General features: G+C 40.0%; 2 protein-coding genes across 2 annotated transcripts; one reads left to right on the plus strand and one right to left on the minus strand.

Moving 5' to 3' along the window:
- Positions 1-2351: 2351 nt before the first annotated feature.
- Positions 2352-16449, plus strand: ptpdc1b (protein tyrosine phosphatase domain containing 1b). Its single transcript, XM_036139230.1, has 11 exons — positions 2352-2397; positions 4723-4945; positions 5384-5465; positions 7000-7165; positions 9151-9231; positions 9347-9465; positions 12152-12289; positions 12377-13368; positions 15797-15979; positions 16058-16168; positions 16277-16449. The coding sequence occupies exons 3-11, from the start codon at positions 5420-5422 to the stop codon at positions 16412-16414; spliced, it is 1974 nt and encodes a 657-aa protein (XP_035995123.1). The 5' UTR covers positions 2352-2397; positions 4723-4945; positions 5384-5419; the 3' UTR covers positions 16415-16449.
- Positions 16450-16496: 47 nt separating this feature from the next.
- Positions 16497-24507, minus strand: fbxw12 (F-box and WD repeat domain containing 12). The gene is made up of 10 exons (XM_012871386.3): positions 24261-24507; positions 24131-24168; positions 22473-22639; positions 22254-22378; positions 20460-20666; positions 20211-20375; positions 19810-20020; positions 18776-18957; positions 18536-18666; positions 16497-16913 (listed from the first exon to the last, which is right to left on the minus strand). The coding sequence occupies exons 1-10, from the start codon at positions 24357-24359 to the stop codon at positions 16814-16816; spliced, it is 1425 nt and encodes a 474-aa protein (XP_012726840.2). The 5' UTR covers positions 24360-24507; the 3' UTR covers positions 16497-16813.
- Positions 24508-24655: the final 148 nt, after the last annotated feature.

The raw sequence follows: 24655 nt of genomic DNA on the forward strand, positions 1-24655 counted from the left end.
ATCCCTAAGGCAGACCAAACACTATAGATTAGACTAGATCTAATGAAAGAAACATGTCAACGCATCATTCTTTTTCCTTTTTTAATTCTTTATTTCCCACAAACAAAGCTTTTGGTTAGTGTGTTTTGTTTGATCAGTGTTCACTCAAAAAAGATCTAAAATCTACAAATAAAAATAATACATTTTTACAGTTTTTGTCTGCGTGGTTTGCAAGTTCTTTACTACAATTGGTTTTTATGTCTTAAAGAAAACAGAGGTCAAACACTCCACAGTGAATCGAATGAAGCTATCCCAGTCAAACTGCACGCTTATAGTTTAAACATCCCCGCTGTATTACCGAGTCCTGCCAAGGTACAAGTCCCTGTGGCGTGAGAAAGTAGGACTTCAGTCCATTTCGGACTTCAATAGCTGCTTCTGGCGCTGTTGCAGTTGACAGTCGTCTTGGCTTCAGTAGGTTGCTGTCATTGACCACCTGCCTTCTCCACTCACCGGGCAGGATGTCCCCTGATGCCGCTGCCCTATCGGCAAAACTCCGTCTTGTCGGGGTGACACTCAATGGGCCGTCCTAGAATCCTCTACGCTCTTTAAGGATACCAGGTGAGTTTTCGGTCACCTGTCAAGCCCTAGACTAGAATGTCTGTAGTTGTAGACTCTCTGCCCATAATAAAAAAAATAAAATACAATATTAAGATGCACACAACTTAAAAACCTTCATATCTTTATCCAGTGCTTCTCAAAAAGTGGGGTGAGTGTAGCGGGTGGGGGGCTTTCTTTGTCCAGAAAATAGAAGCCTTCCTTCTAAATCAGGGGTGTCAAATATACGGCCCGCCGAACAATTTAGTCCAGCCCGGTGGCTAAATGCATTATCATTATTAAAATATATATATATATATATATATATATATATATATATATATATATATATATATATATATATATATATATTCTCCAGTTTCCTGTCTGGCAATGTGGCAATAAGAATTGTTGTCATAATGCCAAAAAGAGCTCATCAGATTTGACTTTCGCAAGTGGAGCAGTACTGCTTTTGCCATAGTGCTCTGCTTGATTTATCAATGTGAATAGTTTTATTATGATTCATGTGGGGAATATCTCAAATAATATGGACACTACAATGGGAAAGTAGGAGAGGAAAGGAAGAACAAGAAGAAAAAAAGAAAAGGTGAACGAAAGAGGAGATTAAAGAAAGAGAATGATAAAACAATTATTAAAAAAAAACATGTACTTCGTTTAATTGAAAATCTACAGTTCCAATATTGTCCACGAGGGGCGCTGTGTTTTAATCAGCAGGTGGTAGCACTGAGCTTCAGATGTGGAAAATTGATTTTAAATCATTTCTTAATTTTTAACTGTTTGATGTATTTTGTCATGTAGGACAGTGTTTTTAAGTCCCAAAAATGTGAATAAATGTTTTTCAACATTGTACAATCACTGTGATTAGTTCTTATGCATAATGCACAAGTAAATGTTTAACTGAGTAAAAGTATTGTTGAAATTGCACATACTTTTCTTAAAAACGCTGAGGTTATTCATAATATATTGTGTAAAAGTGAAATTCATTTAATATAAAAATCAACAACAAGTCCACTTTTATTAGTTCTATTTAATCTTGCAATGAGTTTACTCGTGTGAACCTCTTGAGATCAGATTAAGCTGAATGCGGCCCCTCAACCAAAATGAGTTTGACACCCCTGTTCTAAATCGTTGTAAATGTGACAACAGCGACCCCTGCTGTTTGGTCAGTGGTCAGTACTATGATGAAAACTAATAATAAACTCCTAAAAAAACACTGCTGAAGTTTGAAAATGTTTCCTTCTTCAAAGGGGGCGCAGCAGAAAACATCTGACAACCACTGCTATAAGGCATAATATGTGCAACTTGTTCATGGCTGAAAAGGCGGCACTGTGTAAAATACATAAACCGAGTGAACATGAATACAAATGCATACAATGTTTAATACGGTAATAATAATTAGGCGATGAAAAAAAAAAAAAACAGAATCGAGAAGCTATTTATAAATCTTTTCCAACCACCAAAATGTATTTCCTAATTACCAACGTGCATCAATTCCATAGGGTTCCACATTTATACACAATACCTGGAGAGGGGCGCATCAAACTTATTCTACGTCGTTTATTTCTGATAAACTGCCGTAAACACAGCAACTCAGCCTCTTTCAGGTCTAACATCATGCGCGCGTCCATTTTTGGTGCGTAACGTTTCTTCTTCTTCTCCTTGTATATTTATGGCGTTTGGCAAACATCTTAAGGTGTATTACCGCCACCTTCTAGATTGGAGTATGGACCAGATGTTCTCAACTTACTCTTCTTAAAAAAAAACTTAAAACTGCTAAAAACTACACCCCAGATCATCTTTGAAGTAATTACCTTATTGTCTTCTTCTTAGTTAGATTTCTAATTAATATTTTTCTGTCATAACGTATATTTATTACATTCTGTTTCTGTTTGTCCACAACGAATACAACAAGCTGTGCTATGTTTATTGATTATTTTAAGAGCACTATTTATTCCTGTATGTCCAATTATTATTTCAATTTCTTCTTAATGTATAATTTAATTATACTCTTAACCTCATTTTTACTTATTTTAATATTCAAATCCACAATATTCTTTTTTTGTCAGCCAATTAATTTCCTATGACTCAAATATGGGCAGGAATCCATACTAGCTGTGATCCATACTTTTTAATCCTAAAGATTAAGTGAGATATATCCAATATAATATCTTGTCTTGATTCTGAATTTATTTCCTGAATAGTTGTTAATGCACTACTTGAGCCTGAACAAATTTTAAGCTTCTTTTCTCTAACTTATTTGATCCATTCTAAAGCCATAAAAATTGCCATTAATTATCCTGTATACACCACTAATGTATCTGTTATTATTTTATTTTTGAGCCTGAACAAATTTTAAGCTTCTTTTCTCTAACTTATTTGATCCATTCTAAAGCCATCAAAATTGCCATTAATTCTTCTGTATACACTACTAATGTATCTGTTATTATTTTATTTTTCATAATATTTAAATCTGGAACTCCTTCTTATTTTGTAAAATCTTGTGGTGGTGTGCAATCGCTGTGTATTACACATTTGCCGAACAGAGGTGTGCTCCACTAAATATAAAGGATTTATTCTAACTTCCATTTAATTAAAAAATAAAAATTTCAGCTAATTTTATGTCCTTTAAACACTTAACTATTGCTTTAACTATATAATGTCACTCAGGCTTACTTATATCACTCATAGTTATTGAAAGTCTTATTTCCCTTCTCATTTCCTCTCCTTCTCGCATACTTTCTACCTTCGACCAAAACATGCTCAATACTTTCTATTTCTCCACATTATGCACAGATCCCTGATGGATTTTCCCTATTTAAATCACTATTTAGACTTTTGTGCCCATTTCTCAGTCGTGCTACCCATACTCTCTTGCCTCTTCATCACGCTGCATCTTCTTGCTCCCTCCTTTTGTAGGAGGGAGCGTGTCCTATCCACGCGTTCATAACCCTCATCCCTCCTATGTGCAAACCATGTGAATTGTATATATACGTATATTTTTGTTGATTTATATTATATTTAACATCTACAAGGTCTTGTAGTCTTGCTGATGTTCTACCATGAATGCTGGGTAGGCGAGACATTGAGTCTGACCATATTACACAGCAAAAACGCAACTAAAAATAAGCGAAATTTTCTTAAAATTAGTGTATCTGTCCTTGATTTGAGCAGGTAAATAAGACTATCTGCTAATGGAATAAGATTTTTGCACTTAAAATAGGAACAACTCATCTCCATCATCTTATTTCAAGTGCAGGATGTCTAATTATCTTATTTTAGGGGTCAAAATCCATTGACAGATAATATCATTTACCTGCTCAAATCAAGGAGAAAAACCCAAATTTTAAGAACATTTTACTTATTTTTAGGTCAGTGTTTGCAGTGTACTGCTTTACTGGGTTAAGCCTCCTCTACCCGATGCAAGGCCAGTATGATTGCTATCATCTCTGCTTAGATTAAAGTGCAGATATTAGATTTCATGTTTTTCTGATTACTATAAAGTGTCCAGCGCAGTTTTGAATGTGCATGAATTTTACTGGCTTCTAGGTCTCAAAAGGCTCTACACAGTCGACTGATCTCCCTGTGCTCACCTGAAGCCAACCTGCATTAGTAAGGTGAAAGATAAGCTAATGAGATTTTATCTATGGGCTACATTACTAGGGTGACATAATTTGCAAAACAGTGGTAGGTCAGCTTCAATGTGCTGACATAAGAAATTCTTCAACCTCTCCACCATATATACCTTAGTTTCTACTTTGAATTCATGATACGTATTTGTCAGATTAAATTATCCAATTATAGAGAATCTAATATGTTTAACATTTAGCCAGGTTACATGATAAATGTTGGGGATACATCTCAACAAGTCCTATTATGTGGTGGACCATCAGGAGTGTCATTGTGGCATTTTTTTCTGGAGGAGTGGGAACTTTGCGATTTAGCTGGACCTAATAAGATTAGTGGTCTAATCTGGGAGGAGTAAGAAATAGGTTCAGAATGTCCTGAGAGGGTCAGAGTTACACACAGAGAACCTGTGCATAACGCACTAAACCAAACAGACAACTTCTCTGCAGTCTCTTTGCACTCTGCAGCTGATTCGATCTCTTGATCTGTCATGGCTTCTCACAGAGGAGTCTCCATCAGAATCCATCGCTCGGCTTGGGCCGCTCAGACTCAGGACATGGAGATAATCTGACGGCAATCAGGCCACAGGATTGGCTTCTCAAAGAGCGGAGAGGGAACGACAACGTCAGAGGTCTGGAGAGTGATGTCAGAAATGTCGACAACTGCAGGAGTGGACCTTTTCCCTTCTGAGGTTGGAGCCACCGGCAGCTCCTCTCCACTTCTAAAGGTACGACTTCCCTATAATTATATACATCATACCATTTCTTGTATTTTTTTTTATCTGTCGTGTAACACTTTAAATGGGAGCAAATGTTTGAATGTTTTTTTTTCCAGCTTTTCGAGTGCTGATGAATTTATATAGTAAAGATGACAGATAAAATCAACTTAAACTGGAAATCTCTTGAGTTTGTTTTACATGTGATCTTTACAGTTCTGCGGTGGTAATCTTTGACTGTGACGTGTGCTGCGTTTATCTGGCCATTTTTTCAGTTTAAAACCAATGACGAACGTGTTCCTCGTAACAACTAGATACTGATGTTCTTCAAATTTAGCACTGCATTTTAGTCACCAGGGTAACACTGCAGGTAACTGGTTTAACAGCATCATTTGGGAGTAAGTCAGACAACGTGTGAAACGATATAACAAAGTGTGTTTGGTTGTCCAGGCCCTGCTATGACCATCACCCTGAGTGAATGTACTCATGGCGTTCCCTGTAGGACTAGGAGGGGGATCTCTGATGGAATACAGTAAGGATAATCAAGTTTTATAAAAATATACCAGAAGAGCAGTTACCTTTTGAGATGCACCACTCAGTAGGCCAGTACTCTCAGTCACCCCGTTTGCATTTGTTTGGTTCTGACCACTGATGTAAAGGTAAAACAAAGAAAAATCTGAATACATTTTTTTGATTCAAGACTTAAAACTCCCACATTTATAAAATTATGGTTTTGTTTTCTGTCTTGTGAATGGGCTCCATATGGATAAACTGATTTGAATTGAATGATTATTTTCAGGCTATGAATACACCCACAAACATTCCTTGATCCTCTTTGGCTTGATTTTTGTAAAAAAAAAAAAAAAAAAATCCTTAAAAAAAAAATAAATAAATAAGGAGGTTGGGACAAATGTTTGGAGGCTTAAATTTGCAATTCCTGCAATTCTCTTTTACCTCTATCATTCAAGCTGACGATGTTTGTTGCTTTCAGTTGCTTGATAAAAAAAGTTTATGCAAATATTTATACTCCTTGAAAAAAGGCTAAAATTAGAATAGTCTCTTTAAACTACAAACCAATCCAGAAATCTGTGTCAGCTACTAAAAGCTTGATTAGAACATCTCTAGCTATTTTTGTTGTAATGCCCTGATGATGAGCTTGCAGGGCCAAAGCAAGGATTAGCGAGCCCACACCTCTGATGACCTTAATTATTTAGGCATTATAAAACGATGTAGATTTTGTACCTGTTGATATCAGTGGTGCTAAAACTCTTTTAAAACAAGTATTACCTTTGCCAATACATGTTTTTTTTCCAAGTTTTGCTACCATGACAGAGCCTTTCAGACACTGGTACAACCATACTGGTTTTGTTCTTTTTTCTTTTCTTTTTGTTTTAGCTTTTTGTCTTACGTTTTAAAACAAAGGACTAACAGAAAGGTTTTGTAAAGTCAGAATTTCTAGATGGAAAATCAGAGGTGTCTCTCTTAGCCAAACCACCTCTGTCTTGGATTTAATGCCTGCAGTACTGAGGTGGATTTGCAACCATTTTTGTTGAATGAAATCTCTCAGCTTTAAAAGTTTAATGCAGAGAAACCCTTTTTTTGTTAGCTTGTATGACTAAGAGTAGTCTCCCCAGTATCTGAACATATAAATAATAAATCCCAACTGTTTTTTGAACTTGCAACTGGATCTCTGTTAAGTTAGTTAAGTCATTATTACCAGAGCCGAGATCTGAATTCCTAGTTCAGTCATTCATCAATTCAGTTCTGACTGTGGCTTCTCAAAATGTTGAATGAAGCAAAGATCAATGTGGATAGACAGAATATATTTTTGGCTGTTGTTGCTCATTATCTCTATGTCACAGGTATTTTTTTTCTTATTTTCTGCACAAACAATTCACACAATTGCCAACAGTTGAGGGTTTCTAAAGCACCACGGATTCAAATATTTTAGTTATAAGGATCAAATTGTCCTGATAAAATGTTACACGTACAGTGACTTTTGATCTAAAACTTTGGTGTAAACCTTTTGTGTAATAGATTCTTGTTTCTTTCTTCCACCCTGATAGTAAAAGCGCCCAGAGCAAAATACACAATTGTTGGAGAAGCTATACGATACATCATCCCCGAACATATGCAATGCTCAATCGGCTGTGGAGGAGAAGATTGCAAGTATGACAACCCAAACTACTGGAGTGAGGAGCAGCAAGCGATAAAAGGCCTCTATTCATCCTGGTACACATATGTTATGACTTACAGTACCATCAAAAAGTGTTTGCTCCCTTTTAGATTTCCTTCCTTTTTGTTTTGTTTTTCACACTTATATATTTCAAATCTCCAAACTCATTTTAAAATCAAAGATATCCTGGGTAAATACAAAAAATCATTTTAAAAGACAGTTCAGCTTTCCAATCCAAAACTGACCCTGTAATTTATTTACAGGCTTTATTAATCCCAGACCTGCAAAATCAAGGAATCTTTTAATCTTGTAGAACCTGTGTGACAACACAAAGTAGGTTAAAAGCTCTAAAAATCAAAAACATTGTTTCTCAACCTAAAGGAATTCCACTCTACAACTATGCAAACTTAGAACAGGGGCCAACTTTCCCAGTCGGGGAAACCCGCCCAGATTTATTTCAGTAGGGCAATCAATTTCTTGCTCAGGAGATCACAAAATTATACAGAACAACGTCTGCGGCACTGCAGATGTCACCTCAGTTAAGTTCAGTGTTCGTGATTAAAAAATGAGAAACTGGAAAAAACTAAACAAAACATGGAAGAGGTCCTAAGTGAAAAGCACTCATGACTGATAGAACCCCACAGAGGCCTTTCTCACTTTTGCCAAAAACATCTTGATGATTCATGAGACTTTTGGGAACATAGTTTGTAAACTAATCAGATGAAATCCAGATTTTTTGGAAGGTGAGGGTCCTGTCACCACTGTTGTAAAACTAACAGCACTTTCATCCCTACAGTCAGACCTGGTGGCTGAAATCTAATGATCACAGGGTGTTTTTTTGCTGCTGCAGCAGATGAGTGACCTGCTGTAAACAGGAAGCAATGAAATCTGCTCTCGACCACAGATTCCTAGAGGAGAATCTATGTACAGCCATCAGTTTGTGACCTTAAAGGGGACATATAGTGCTTATTAATGCCTCCTTTTCACGTTTAAATAATTTAGTTGTGGTCTGTATAAAGTGGAACTGCAACGCTTTGGTCTGAATTCCTCATTAGTGTTGCCCCACAATCGTCTTCTACCCCTGTGTTGAGGTGTGTCTGAGAGCAACTCGTTTTGGTCTCTTTAAATGTTCACATCCCACCTCCCTCCAGGTCCCAGAGCATTCTACACCACTCCCTTTGACCATTTTAGTAGTTTGATGGGGATTGTGTAATGAATCGTGTGGGTTAATGCACCCAAGACAAGAATTATTTTCACTTGTCCACTTGTAGCTTTGGCATCCTTGAGCTTGTACTACAGCATGGTGGCAGAAAATTTAAATGCAATATTGGTAAGCTGGAAGTCCTTGACTTTGTCTAGCAGCTCTGCAGCAAATATTGTGATGTAACTGTAAAAAAAAAAAAATCTAATAGAAAACAGAGAAAATTGAATGGCTTGAAAACTATGCCCCAAACTGAATATTAAGATGTCTGTGCAGCACCTGGAGAAACCGGATTCAAAATGTCTGCACTCATGGAGACTCCAAGTACACAACAATATGTATTTAAGGGTTAAAAAGACTCAGAGTGGGCCTCTGAGTTACGGCCCACTGGGGTTAAGCAGCAGGACAGTGATCAAAAGCCCAAATCAAATCTACCTCTGAATGGATAAAACAAAAATAAAAAGGCCAAAATGAAAGTTTTAGGCTGATCTAGTCAAAGTCTGAATTTAAATCCAATTAAGATTCTTGGATTGTCTTTGAACAGCTTCTCCAGAATGGCTGATTTAAAACAATTTTGCAAAGACGACTCCAGTCATCAATCTAACCGTGTTTAATATTAACTCTGGTAATCTTTGTCCTATATTAGTATTTGCTGGATGAGATGAAACATTTGAGTGTGTGAAAAAAGCTAAATCTGGGGAGGCAAATACTTTTTCACAGCACTGTGATTTAAAAATATATTTTTCAAATCACAGGTTTTAATTCATGTACACTGTACATATGTACAGTTCATGTATACTGTACATACAGTTGCTGACTTTTACTGCTTTACTTTTTTAGGGTCACTGACCATCTTCTTGCTATGTCCAGACCTTCAACAGAGATCATTCAGAAGTACAACGTTATTGATCAGTTTATAAGGTATCCACATCACTGCTTTACAGTGATCAGTTTAAGACATTTTTTTTTTAATAAAGCTTGAAGGGAATGAGAACAGTGACCCGTTTTCTGCTCTGTTATTGTTCTTGTGTTGAAGGAATGGCATCAGAACAGTGATTAACCTACAGTTACCTGGAGAACATGCGAGCTGTGGAAAGCCTCTGGAGCCAGAAAGCGGATTCTCATACCGCCCTGAGGTTTTCATGGAAAACAACAGTACGTGCCTTTGCAGCAGTTTTTCTTAATATCTAGAGCAAGTCATTGAAAAACAGTGACCATTTTCAGTAAGACCAAAACACAATACAAAATTCCATCCTGTCCCTCACCTGTGGTACCATCAACCTAATATCAGGCTTTATAGTATAAGCTCACCCGGCTTACAGTACCGGACTCCAATTGTCTGTCAGCTTCTTATCACCAGCTTCCTGACTGACCGGCAGCAAAAGGTGAGGCCTAAAAGAACCATCAGCACAGGTGCCCCCCGAGGGGTGTGTTCTCTCCCCACTCCTCTTCTCCCTGTACGTTCATGACTGCACCTCGTTAGACCTGTCCGTGAAACTCCTGATGTTTCCACTGTCATTAGTCTGATTCTGGACAAGTCCGCATATAGACAGCAAATGGATTGGCTGGTCCACTGGTGCTGTCAGAACCAACTGGAGCTTAATCTGGTCAAGAATGTGGAGAAGGTGGAGGACTTTCAGAAAACTTCCCCCTTGCTGCATCCGCTCAGAATTCTCAACAACGCTGTGTCTGCTTTGGATCACTTCTGGTTCCTAGGGACCACCCTTTCTCAGGACCTGAGATGGTCTCCAGATACTGTTCAGAAGAAGGCCGACTAGAAACTGTACTTCCTGCAGCGATTCAAGAAGTACAACCTTCCATTGGAGCTGCTGAACCTCTTCTACACTGTTATCATTATGTATGTCCTGTGTTCATCCATCACTGTGTGCTTGGGTTCATCCACAAAACAGGACAGGTCCAGAGTGCAAGGAACAATTTGGTCTGCAGAGAAGGTCAATAGGGCTGACATTCCCGCCACCCAGGACTTGTACCAGTCCAGCGTCAGGAAAGAGGCTGCCGATACCTCTGCAGATCCCACACATCCTGCACACAAACTGTTTAGACTTTTACCCTCAGGTCAGAGCCACGGAGCGCTATTAGCTAAATCTAGCTGCCACAAAGGCAGTTTCCTCCCTCAGGCTGTCTCTCTGATGAACACAATAGAAACTCTACTGCAGGGGTCTCCGACCAGTAGCTTGTGAACTATTTACCGCTCTCCACCACTTTCAAAGTACACGGATAAATGTTTATTTTCTTTACATTAATGGAACAATAAGTAATAATGTCACCTAGTTGTTTAAATCGGAACAACACACACGCAATGCCATTCACTGAGACCCGCATTTACCAGACAGTCCACAGAACTTTTACTTCCACAGGACAGGTATATAATGCTGTATTCTCTTCCATTTCTGGTCTGATTGTCTTACTGGCTTCCACGTTTGCAGGCTGCTGCTCTTTTGCCAACATAAAATACCAAATGCTTCGCTATGTTTTGGGAACCCTGGGAATTCTCATATGATTGGCTCTGGAACCAGGAAGTAATCATGGGCTATGCTCTAAACCAAAGTAGCTCTGGACCGTACCACTAGGTTTAAAAGGAGAAAGACTTGACTGAGACATTGTTGATGGAGAGGACCGATTGTTTAAAAGGAATGTTACTTCCATCCTGGGTGACATATGAAAAGGATTTAGGTTGATTTTACAGTAAATATCGTACTTATAGCTCCTTTAAAATACGCTAAGCGTCAGACGAATGTTACAAAACATTGTAGCTCTCTGCCACTTTCATTCAGTAAAAGTAGCTATCAGGGCTGAAAAGTTTGGAGACCCCTGTTCTACTAACCTGACCCTAGCCAGCTGAATTTTGTTCTGCTTAGTTACGCCTAGCTTCACTCACATCCATCTGGGACCTCTTCCATAGAGAGTGATTTCTTCAACCAATTTTATTGTCCAGCCAATCAGGACGCAGGGCTGGAGTTTCATAGATGTGAGACTTAAGCAGAGTTGGTCACCTAGTCAGTAGGACGTAGAAGGAGCGGCGCCTGTGGACTCCATGCAAATGGGGTCTGAGGCAGTTTGCAGGAATGCAGCCTTGACGGCTGCGCTGATTAGCAGCGGCCAACTGGCTGCGTTTCCTTGGCAATGCAAGGCCCCAGTCAATCGTTCCCCCAAAATGTGATGGACGGTTGTACTGAAACTGAACTTTTGATTGCAATGAAAATTGCAGTTGACAAATAAAATTGATTGATTGATTGATTGATTGATTGATTGAGAAAGCCATAGAGTGATGTGCTTATGCTGTTTAACAGGATGCTGGAAAACAGAAGACAGGATGTGTGTGCACCACTGTAGGTCCTTTGAATGTGATCAAATGTTTCTGTCCAAACTTTTGTTAATTCAGATAAGACCAACATGTGTACAAGGCTGTCAAGGCAGTTGGAGGATAGATTCTAGATAATTTATGATTAGTTTAGCGCTGTTGGTGTATGGGGTGGCAATGTGCTATTGTTAGTCTGAGAAACACTCCCTCTCTGCTTAGGCTTAGCTGTGAGAAGACTGTCAAATAGTGTCTGAAGGAGAAGATTTGGGAATAGTAGTTGAATGAAGCACTAGGGATAGGAAACTTAAAGCCTGTCTGAAGTCACATTGTAAACAATTATTATTACCGCAATATTTTCTATGCCTTTGACAGACCAAGTTAAAAAGTCCAGAATTAAAGGTTTGAAGTTGTGGTTGCTAAATACCTGAATAGAGGAAGCATGTAGGCCAGAATGCATCATCTGTATTTTTAGTCATGAATGTATAGGATTAAAATGGATAATGCATGTTATCATTTCAGTTTATTTCTATAATTTTGGCTGGAGTGACTACGGAGTGAGCAACCTCTCCACCATTCTGGACATGGTGAAGGTGATGGCCTTTGCCCTGCAGGAGGGAAAGGTAGCGGTCCACTGTCATGCCGGACTCGGCAGAACAGGTAGCTTTGTGGAACGGCGTTTCAAACGCTGATCTTCCAACTGCACATCGAGGCGCTGTGCTAAAGTTTTTTCTGAACTCATTCTAGGTGTGCTCTTGGCGTGTTTCTTGACCTATACCACCAGGATGACTGCAAACCAAGCTATTTTATACGTCCGTGCCAAACGGCCCAATTCCATCCAAACCCGGGGTCAGCTGCGATGCATCAGAGAGTTTGTCCAGTTTCTTGTCCCTTTAAGAAGTGTTTTCTCCTGCTCCAAGCCTAAGGTCCACTCCGTAACCCTTGCCCAGTATCTTAACCGTCAGAGACACGTCCTGCATGGCGTTGAGAGAAAGGAACTGAGGCACCTACCCAAGATCATTCATCTAGTTTGCAAACTCTTGGTGGACATAGCAGAGAACCGGCAGGTGATTGAGGAAGACATCCTTGAAGCCCCTGATATTCAGGAAATTGAAACGACTCTCAGTCTCATTGAGAATATGGGGCCTGAAACATTTGCAAAGGAGCCCCGCTTACCCGGTTCCCCCACCTTACCCAGGCATTACAATGAGCCTGCCATCTTCTACCACCGCAAAAGTCTGAGCTACAGCGAGTCTGACTTGAGACGGCTGGGCTCACAGCTAAACCTTCTCACACAATCTCTGACCTCCGTCTCCAAATCGGACAGCGCTCTCCCCTCATCCCAGGGTCAAGGCCAGAACATCAACGCGTCAGATGTCTCTAACCGCTTGGCAGGCTCGCTGTGGCAAATCAAGAATGAGCAAAGCCAGAAAGATGGAACTATCATAGTGAAGAAACTGAAAACGAAAACCATCCATCGCAGCGAATCAGTGGGAAATGACAAACCAACCAAAAAAGGTAGCATGCTGACCAGGTGGAAGACAGAGCAGAGAGAAGAGCTGGCGATGAATGGGGTAAAGTCTCAAGATAAGGAAAACGAGCAATCAGAGGTTCCCTACATCACCCTGCAGTCTGAGCTGTCTCTGGAAGCCAGGAGGATGCTGGTGGCCCAGGCACTCGCAGTGGACCTTTTTGTTGATGGGGAAGAAGAGCACAAGACCAAAGTACTGGCATGGCAGGTAACCAACTCACTGCGTGGATGTTTGGTCAATATACAGAAGCAGTGTTATTGCAAAGGTAGTTCTAACTAGTGTTGCGCCAATGTCATTTTTGGCCCCGATACCTGGCTGTGCAGTATTGGACGATAGATACCACATCGATACCAACTGTGTGAAATTGATGTGTGTGTGTATGTATGAAGAACTGCATACCACTTAGGGTAGTAAAACTTTGTTGCCTACCTGGAATGGGTGACATTAGTTGAATAAACATTTGGCTCTTAAAGGCCAAAATATTGCAACATTCATGAAATTATAACATGTATAATATTAGCACAACAGTAAGACTGTACAATTACATTAATAATTGAATAATATCTTTTAAACCCTGAGTTTTGGCTCTCAAATGCCAAAATAGTGCAACTTTCATGAACTTATATAACATGTATAATACTAGTCGGGAGAGAGAAGGCTGCGTTCAAGTGACATACAAACATCTAAATGGTATCGGTGCCCTATTTGTTGGTACTCGCCGATACTGATGCCACCATTTTAGTTCTGGATTGGGGCCCCGTCCGATACTGGTACCAGTATCGGTGCAACACTAGTTCTAACCCATGCTTTTCCACATTTTATCAAATGGTGATCACAGACTTCAATTTAAATCACTGTATATTTACATTCAGAACCGGCGTCTGAGTCAGTAATTTAACTGCAGTTATAGCGGCAGGTCTTTTGGGGGAATGTGCATGAGGTTTTCATATCTAGAGAGAAACTGCTGCCCATTCCTCTTTTGCAAACTAGTTCTAGCTCAGTCAGATTGGATTGGGAGCATCTGTGAACGTCAGTCATTGTCTCTTGTCACAGTTCTCAATGAGATTTAGGTCTGGACTGGGATTGGGCTTCACTAATCTGACCAGAGCACCTTTTGCCACATGCTTTACTACATCTCATGTAGCAAACTGCAAACAACAGAGCTTTTTTAAGTTGTCTTCCAAGAGTAGTTTTCCTCTTGCCACTGTTTCTTAAAGGCCAGATTTGTCAGTGCATGATTTATAGGACCACAGTAAGGTTTCTCCCACCTGAGTTCTGGATCTCTCTAGCTCTTGCCATTGTCAGATGGGTGACTGAGCAGTGCTCAGTCAGATGTTTAAAGCTCAACATATTGTTTCATAACCTAATCCTGCTTTAATACTTTCAATTCAATTCAATAAAATTTTATTTATAAAAATAAAACGTCAATTCATGATACATGTCATCTCAAGGCACTTTCCAAAGTCAAATTCAATCATATTATACAGATTGGATCAGATTATACAGATTGGTCAAAAAGTTTCCTATCTAAGGAAACTCAGCAGATTGAATCAGGTCTTATTAAGCAGCATTCACTCCTCCTGAAAGAGCGTAGAGCCACAGTGAGAGTCATCTGCATTGTCGATGGTTTTGCAGCAATCCCTCATACTGAGCAAGCATGAAGCGACAGTGGAAAGAAAAACTCCCATTTAACAGGAAGGAAAAACCTCCAGCAGAACCAGGCTCAGTGTGAACGGTCATCTGCCTCGACCTACTGGGGGTTAGAGAAGACAGAGCAGAAACACAATAAGATACAGAAAAAGCACAGAAGCAAACATTGATCCAGGAATCTGTTCTACGTTTTATGGTAATAGCGGGTGATCTGTCTTCCCTGGATGATGTCACAGCTAACAGAACGCCAGACAAGGTGTGCCTACTATGAAGAGAAAAAAAAATGACAGAGAACAAAAAGGAAAAAGATGAAATAACAATCAAGCAAATTGGAGAACAGTAGAACTCAGCAGAGTGAGAATAGACCCTTGTGTCCTTCAGCAGCCTAAGCCTATAGCAGCATAACTATAGAAGTAGATCAGGGTAACCTAAGCCACTCTAATTATAAGCTTTGTCAAAAAGGAAAAGTTTTAAGCATAGACTTTCCCACAACTGTGTCCCTGATCTACGTGGTGTGCTCCTCTCCAGGGAACATCCAAAGCCTTCACATATACGGCTGTGTTTATACTGAAATTCCATTCGACAGAGATCTTTATTTACTAATTAGGGGACTTCTGCAGGAACTCGACTGCCCTACATTGGATTTTATTTAAGTACATATTAGAGTAAAGAGGGCTAACATGCACTCCACCCTTTTTAGGTAAATTTGGGACCATAAAAAAAACACGTATCCTTTTCTTTCACTTCACAATAAAATTATACATTGTGAAAAAATATGTGAAATAAATCATAGACGATATGTTATAGCATGTTATAAAGTGTTGCTGATAGAAGCCATACAGACATAAACTGTTATTATGTTATTTAGATAGTTGTTTAATAAAATATGTTGTATACCACCCCCTGCTTCATGTGAACAATAACTAGTTTTAAGGTGTCAGAACTGAACTTGCAACGGCTGATGGTAGCTCTGAAATGTGTCCAGGCGGAGCTGAATCAAGGCTGTGCGTGGGAGAGACTGTGCACAGAGCGTGACCCGTTCATCCTGACCGGAATAATGTGGGCATGGCTGGAGCAGCTTAAAGAGCCAATCATCTCCGTCCAAGATGCCAACACCCTTAATCCAGACGTCGTTGATGCAAAAGCTGTCCTCAGCACACTCGGCCAGGTCAAAAAGTATTCTGATATAACAGGGTGGAAAAAAGGTATTTTAATCTAAACACTTTTTGTGTTGTTTCTTTTTTAGGCACCTAAAGAAACAGTAACGTGCATACTCAACTGCATGGCTCATATGATGAAAATATCAGAGCAGGTTGAAGATGCTTTTCTGAATAGAGCTATCAAGGCTTTCACCTGGGTAGGAAAATGTTAAACCTTTTTAATCTGGGACTTATTTCAAGTCTTTTAAACTGACTGTAAGTGGACATTTTCACCAAGTTTGGTTTATCCGTTTGCATTTTAACAGATCAACATTAATTCAGAGGAGGGGAGCAAGCTGTACGAGCCTATGTCAACCGTTCTGAGGCGTGTTCTGCTGGACCTGAGAACTGTGGCTATCGAGGAGGAGGAGGAGAGAGCCAAACCTTCACTCCCCGTAGCATGACTGCAGCCAGTCTTACATGAAATAGATACTTCTGTGCCTTGTGACAGCTTTTGCAATAAGTCAAACGCCAGCTTTGACAATATGAATTCATTTGAACTTTTATATTTTGCAATATTAGGAAGAAAATGCATAAGTTTACCATAGTACAGTTTAGGTAACACTTCAAAGAACGGATTAGAATATTCGATTTAAAACACTCTGCCTTAAGCCTTGGTGCATTCAGCACTCCTTGTTTTAAGCACAGTTAAAGAACATTCATTTCTCAACAACCAAAGTGCATGTTGTTGCGTCCTAGTTTACCGCCAACATGATCTCACTCTAGAACCCAAGAGTCCATAATAAAATCAAATGTTGAAAGGTTGTGTAAACTGCGTTGGTCTTTTTGCTGGGCTGTGATGCTCAAGATGTGAAAGAGTAAGCTTTAAGGACATCCTTCCCGTTGTTTCCTTCTACCGAAGCCACGATGCTGGAGTAGTCACAGGCGACGTGAGTGAACCCTCTGCAACGGAGAAACACCAAGCAATCAGTAACACAGAACAAATGCACTCTCACTGGGGTCGTCAGAATCTGTAGTCCAGATTAGCATTTTTTTTTTTTTTTGTTATTGCCATGTAAAATGCTGTGAAAAACAATTAGTCTCCTTTGACATGTTTCTGTTTTGACAATTTTGTCACAGTTAAAAATCGGTTTAAACAATTGCACATTTCTGAGTAAATACTTTATGCAGTTTTCAAACAATAATTATCTTTATTGGGGTAAAAAAAAAAAAAAAAAACTCTACAAAACCAACTTGGTCCTGTGAGAAAATGTATTCCTGTCTCTTTGTATATTATGAATTAGCTGTGCAATTAACCAACTTTATGAAAGCAGTGCCTATACTTTGGACAGAGAGGACAGGTGGTTGAAAAGAGGTGTAAAAGAGCCTATTTTTTGTGAGGGTAGAACAACTCTCACTCTGCGCCTTAAAAAGAAGGGAGCAAGGACCTCCTTCAGCAGCTGGAACACCTGTCTCTGGCAACAACTACAACTCCCAGTAGTCATGTGACTGAGATCATGGGACTTCTTTATTTGTGCGTTAAAAGCCAGAGACATTGCCTGTTTGCACTTACAGCTGATTTTTGTATTTGGATAAACACTTAAACTTTTAAAAACCGTTTTTTAAAAATAGTTTTTACATCCAGTGTTTTGTAGATTAAACCTCCTCAAGAAGCTTTCTGGAAAGGCAAGTTCAATTTCGCTGTTTTCTGCGGACTCAAAATACAAAAGTGCAACTTTTTGACCCAGCGATACAACGAGCTTTGGGAACTCGCTATATATCGGAGGCAACATTTTTATTTATTTTTTTTATAATCCATTACCACTCAGAATGGCTTTTGGGAGTGGCCTAGTCAAAGCCCGGACTTAAATCAAATTGAGATAATGAGGCATGAGTTTAAAACAGTCTTAATAAACAGGTGTTTACCCTCAAAAACATCCAATTTGGCTGAATTTATAAAATTATGCAAACAAGAGCAGACTAAAAGTTCTCCACCATGATGTTAAAAGACTGAATAGGGCTACATACACATTCTGATTTAATTCTTGTTTAACCCCCCCCCCCACCCCCCTCAAAAAATTCACAATGACGTTTACCAGTGAGAGAGAAAGCCTGTATTGGCTGTTTGAGTTTGGAAAGCGTAGATAACACTCTACTCAAACAACATACAAAGCATTTTTTTTTTTCGCAAAGCATTGAAACATCAAAGCATTGCATCAAAATACTTGTCGCTCACAAAAAAAAAAAAAAAAAAAAATCAAACAAAATAAAGCCAAGACTGTAATATTTTGAACGGCACTGCTGAATGAGTTTGGTGCAGGAAAAAAAATCTAAACCATGTAATACCGGCGACATCCAATGGTTTATTTTATCACACTTTTGAGCTACTGGGTTTTCAAGGCATCCACATGGCGCTGATTAATTAATTTATTTTTTACTTTAAATTGTCTCAAATTTGGATTCAGTGCCAGTAAAAGCTTGATCTCAAAATATCAGCTATCAGAGAAGAAGCCCCCTTGGCCGGGACACGATCCCAGCAGTCTCGATGAAGCTGCCGTGGCTAGTTTAGAGACGCTGACACTAACCTGGACATTGCGTGAGAGCCTCCCAGTAAGTGGTACTGACTCTCCAGGGTGAGCCCGCTGTCTCGGTCGTTCTTCCACGTCAAAACGCGTAAGGAGAGGTCCTGAGACGCTGTCACGACACGAAAGCAGTCCTGCAAAACCACAATTCACAGCTCAGTAATCCATCCCTCCAAGATGCTAACAGCTCAGACCAGCTGAGGAAGTAGAACTCTGAACCTCCTTAAATTAAAAACGGCTTACCACGCATATAGAGGAGATGGGCATGGTGTGATCTTTAAAACTAGCAAGCAAGGCCCCCTTCAGTGAATACGCCCACAGCTGCGCTCCGGCTGCCAGGACTATGCAGTTGCTGTTCTTGGCCTCTAGGAGGATTTCTGAGGAGGAGCTGCAAAGTGTCAAGGAGAAGGACTCCACCTGCTGGACTAAGGTCGGAAAGAGGAGATTGGAAATAAACCAAGTCAAGGATACATATATATATATTGTATTTGTGTATTTGCTTGTGTGATGTCACAGAAACACAAATTTAAGCGACTCTGATCCGTAATCCGAAGGGTTTAACACCCTGTGCACTATAACGGCAGTTCAGGAGAAGGCTTTCCACCAGGTTAGGCTTGTTATAATTTTGACCATTTCTCCTGAAGAGCATTTCTGAGGTCAGACACTGTTGTTGGAGGAAAAGGCATGGCTTAATGTTTCCATTCTAATTAATTGCAAAAGTGATCTGCTGTGTCGACGTAAGGCCTCTGCTCAGGCCAGTCAAGTTTTCCCACTCTAAACTTGCTCATCCGTTATAGGGAGACTACCTGCCGCACCAAAAAGTTGGGGACAATGTCCAAGTTTTCCCAAATGTTGAGCCTTAACAGTTCCTTTTACTTAGCTTAGCTCCTGAAAAACAGGCCTCCACCACAATTGATACTTGGAGAAAATATTTCAGATCTGTGCTCACGGCTATAGCTTTTAAAAAAAAAAATCATTCAGGTCGTCTGCCGTTCAATCGCTCCACCCGGAAAAAACGATGATGCCGTTGATGAGTATATGGAAGCTTCTCGCTGGCACCGCACGTTGTTATTATTAAATCCACTGAACGGGCAATAAAAATGCTCCGCATGCCACGAGAGTAAGCTAAATAAAGCGCTAGTGCCAGGAAGATTTCCAAACAGACATTTCTCCTGAATGACTCACCAACAGACTTTTTGTTTCCCCCCCCCCCCCCAACGATCCGGGTTCAGAGCTAAAGCATTTTCCAAGCCATTGTGCTACACGTCAGGCCTCACCCTGGATCTCCGTCTTGTACTTCATCTTTTTAATGCTGACATCGAAGACAGCGAGGGCTTTGTTGCCTCTGGGCCCAGTGTGGTGGATGATGGCCAGTCTGGCGGGCTGGGTGGGTATGAAGACAGCAGCTTGGCACCCGGGGACTGGCACAGACTGGCACAGAGGATCTTCGTCCTCAGACGGTGAGGTCAAGCTCTCGCTGTAAATCACCTGGCATTTAAAAAAAAAAGAAGAAGTAAAATGACAAAAGTGTACAGTGACTTTATCAATACTTTCAAGTATTAACAATTCTCTTTCTGGAGGAATGATGCAGAAACAGACTGGAGCTGGGAACACACACACACACACACACACACACACACACACACACAGTTATGCAGTCACAGATAACCACAAATACCTTTGGACTTATATCAACATTTTCCTTTGTTCCAGCGAAAATCCACTTCTTGTCGGGTGAAACCAGGAGGACGTTGACTCTGAAAGAGTCACACACCATTAGACTGGACTTTTTAGTCAAAGTCAAATCGGCTAGTGTGCAAATCGACCCCTGACCAGTTCCAACCTGAAAGAGAAGATAACGTCAGGAGGGGGAAAAAAAAAAATAATCCACATGATCAATCAGGAGGTTTTTGGGGCTGCTGCTTACAGTCAGGAACCAATCAGTGTCGATGTTGTACTGCAGTAGAGTACAGTGTGACGAATCAGTAGAAAAAGAGGCCAGCTCCTGGCCACTCTGGCCCTGCCAGGTCTTAATGTTACCAGTAGAGTCTGATGTGACGATAACTTCCCGCTTCTCATCAGCTATGATGCCCGTCAAAGGACTCTGCACAGGACTGCACCACAGGCTCTCGCCCTGAGAAACAAAACAAACGTCACGCTTCGTGTTCATACCTCCAAAAAAAGGATATCATCACAGCACATGCCACTCTTTTAAAACGTGCAGCAAGAAATATGGGCAAAAGTCTTTTGGGCAGATTTACAACAGCTGATTCAACGCATACTAGCGGATAAAAAAAAATCAAACACCGTAATTTCAACATTAACACCATCTCCCTTGTAAACAAAGCTATATAGAAGGGTTTTTATTTTGTTATTGTAAGTTGGATCCGTCTTCTCAATAAACCCCAACAGTGGGGAATGCATTTTAACTAACATAAAAGGATAAATACAAAAAAATACGTGCATCAATAAACACAAAAGTTATTTTAGGCAGATAAAAAGCCCCCCAAAAAAGTCTTCATCAGCCAAGAGATTATGACACGCGAAGTGATTGACATCTGTTACTGCGTGGCATATGTAAGGCTGCAAGTGAACATTTTTGTCCCTTAGAGTTGATTAGATTGAACAGGAGTGGCAAACCCCAAGGCCTCAAGATCCTGTGCCCTGCATGCTTTGGATGTCCCCCTTTGTTCAATACACCTGAACCAGACGTTCATAAGGAGCCCTCTGCAGAGCTGGATGACATTGTGAAGAGATTAAATTGGCTGTTTTGTAACAGGAACGTTTCTAAATCATGCAGGACTTTCGCCGACTGAAGTCGGCTAGCCCATTGCTAGAAGCAGGTACAACTGGCAAGTGTGAGGGTTTGAGCGAGTATGATGAGGGTTAAAGCAGAAGTCCAAGAAGGAACACTGGAGAATCACCAACAAGGATAAGGGATGCGCATTTTTGATCAAACGCTGCTCCGTGCGCTTTGATCCAACAGAAAAAGATACCGTAGATTAGGGCTGGGCGATATGGATTAAAAAATAAATCTCTGATTTTATCATACCAAATCCGATTAATCGATTTTTTCCTCCTTTTTGTTTCATAAAAGGAAATTAAAGAAATTATTTTATAACCTTGCTTTTTATGTCAAGCATTTCGTCAGGGAGTTGACCTGAATTAAAAGTGCAACTAAAAACAAGCTGTGAAACATGCTTGTAAAACAAGATGGCAGCCGTGCCATTATAAACAATAAAAATATAACAAAACATTTGCTGCTAGTGGTACTACACATTGAGCTAAGAACAGGCTTCACTTCTCTTGTGAACATCAAACTAAGTAAAAAAAAAAAAGTAAATAAGTAAATGAAGTACCTCGTATTATGGTAAAAAGAAGTTTCCACTTAACAATATTTTGACAATACATTTGCCTAAACATATATTCAGCATCACATGCTGTTCTCTTCATGGAAACCCAATGAGTCTATTGGCAAAATAAAATCCAGATTTTCTAAAAATGAAATCTTAAAGAATTGTAAATTTGAATTATTCGATTAAATCGATTTATCGCCCAGCCCTACCGTAGATCAAACTGCGGAAGATGTTGATTCTGGTTCTGACGGTGAATGGCTATTCGTAGCACACGGGGCTGCACGCCCTATGGCAGTAATAACGTTATACCTGTTTAGTGCACATCTACCGTGTACGAATGATATCACTGAAGGAGTTGCACTGACATTCTGGATGTCCCATGCTCGAACCGTCCCATCAGCGGACGCGCTGCAGACAACTGCACTGCTCTTAGAAAGGTCCGGCCGCAGGCTCGAATTCCCCCGCAGGTACACCAGGCCCACCACCCTGCCTGAAGAACAGGATGTTTCACACTCGGGTTTGACGAGAGGCATCGTGAACTCATGTTAGGGATGAATCTGTCGGGGGAGAGAGAGAACACATACCCGCGTGCCCTCTCAGGCTTTTGCACGTGTAACCTCCGGTCCGACCTTCTGTCATGTTCTTCTCCAGGTGGCATCGCTGCAGGAAGTATCTCTTCCAGGAGTGATTGACGGGGTCACTCCCCAAGGCGGCGAGGTTACAGAAGCTCCAGCGCTGCAGGCATATCCTCCTGAGGAGGAACACACCATGTTTGGACGTTTGAATGTATTTGGCATCTTTTAACAACTTATGCAAATTGTTGATACAAAGAGAAGTGGCACTGTGAAGTTTAGAGCATGTGGACAAAAAATATCAATTTAATCATCAGACATTAGCATGATAACATCTAATCAATACAACAGTAAAACAGATAACTGTATGACTAATCATTTGGATAAAATGTAATGGGAATGGAGATGAAACATGGTTTATTAGTGAATAAAGTTCCACAACTTGCGACAAAAGACAGAAATTGAATGTTGGAAGCTTCTATACCCTTTGCAATAGTCAATGGAAAAAAAAATCCTTAATGGCATTCAAGCAATAAGCCTTTTGTATAATTGCTGACCAGCTTTGTCCATATTTCCACTTGTATTCTTACATTTTAGCTGTGGTGAAGAGCTCAAAGTCTTCCAGGTTGGATGATCTCTTGCCATCACCCTAATCTTTAGCGCCCTTCAGAGGTTGAAATCAGGACTTGGGCTGAGCCACAACGAAATGTTAATATTACTTCCAGTCTAAAGAAGTTGATTACTTTAAGCCTACATTTTTCAGATATACAAATAAAATTGGACTTAACAGTTCCTATTAAAGAAAAACTCAAGACAGAGACAAAGAAAAAGAGGAGGACTAAGTATAGAGCCCTGAGGGACTCCTGCTCAGGACCACAGACAAAGATGGACAGAGAGACCCATCCCCACTAGATATAACTGGAAACCATTTAAAAGCTGCGCCTTTTAACACCAACGAACAATTAAATCATTAGCCCCACCTCCACTTTCTACCTACATTAGACCTGGCAGACGTATCTGCACCAGAGCCTCTTCCAGAGGACACCTAGAGATCCCCCACAGAAGAACAACCTTTGGACAAACCGTTCTATCAGTCAGAGGGGGTCACTTCTGGAACAGCCTCTCAACAAACATCAGGGAATGTCCCACTTACTGCACATTTAAAAAAGCGCCTTAAACAATTTCTTAAAAGTTCTCAGTCATGCACTCACTAATTTTATTTTTGTAATGTCATTGTTTAAACGTATGTGTATTTTGACTGATATTGTATTTTGTGATCTTGTGTTTTTTTTTTCCTGCCTCAGGACGACAGATGTAAATGAGCAACTATGCTATAATCTGGCTCATTTACAATCTGTACAGTAGTATACGATTGTTCATTAATGTGCACTGTCGTGATTAAATAAATAAATAAATAAAAATAAATAAAAATAAAATATGAGAACGATGTGATTGAAAACTTTGCCAAAACCGGTTTAAAGGCTCACAGACATATTTTTCCTATAATAAGAAATTCGAATCAATTCATTAAAACTCGCAAAAGTGCTATCGCAGTAGTCTAGTATGGCATGATTTAAAAACAGCCTTTTGAAAATTAAATGAAAGTCTGACCGCTTTGACGGCTTCCCTGTCTAAAACGTTAAATAAAAATGTAACGCATAATAACTTACCTCCATAACCAGGGAGTCTCTGCAGCTTCATACCAGTCCTGAAACATAAAATAATAATAATAAAAAAAAAACCTGAACTTCACGACAGGATGTTTTCCCCCCTGCCACTTCCGCAAACGACACGCCTTACCTTACAGACGGTAGAAGCGCTGATTAAGTCATCCTCAGTCAAAAACGTGAAAATATGAATAAGACAGTCGCTGATGAGGTGGGGAGGATGTGGATCCATGCTGACATCAGTTTTATCTATCTGCAGAGATTTCGACAAGACCGGAATCCACTGGAAACGAAGTTAGAGGCGAAGCTACGGAAAGCGCACAGGGACAATACGGTTCTTTAACATCCACTTGCAGGGTCTTCATTTCGCCACCAGATGTCACCCTTGTAAAAAAGGTTGTGAATCAAAAAAAAAAAAAAAAAAGAAAAAAAAAAAGACGCACAATCTGTGGCACGCACCGAAATAGACAAAAGTGAAGCAATTATTATGTTTTATATACAAACACAAATACAAAAAAGAAAAACAAA

Source organism: Fundulus heteroclitus, chromosome 1, assembly GCF_011125445.2.
Source record: "Fundulus heteroclitus isolate FHET01 chromosome 1, MU-UCD_Fhet_4.1, whole genome shotgun sequence".
NCBI lineage: Eukaryota > Metazoa > Chordata > Actinopteri > Cyprinodontiformes > Fundulidae > Fundulus > Fundulus heteroclitus.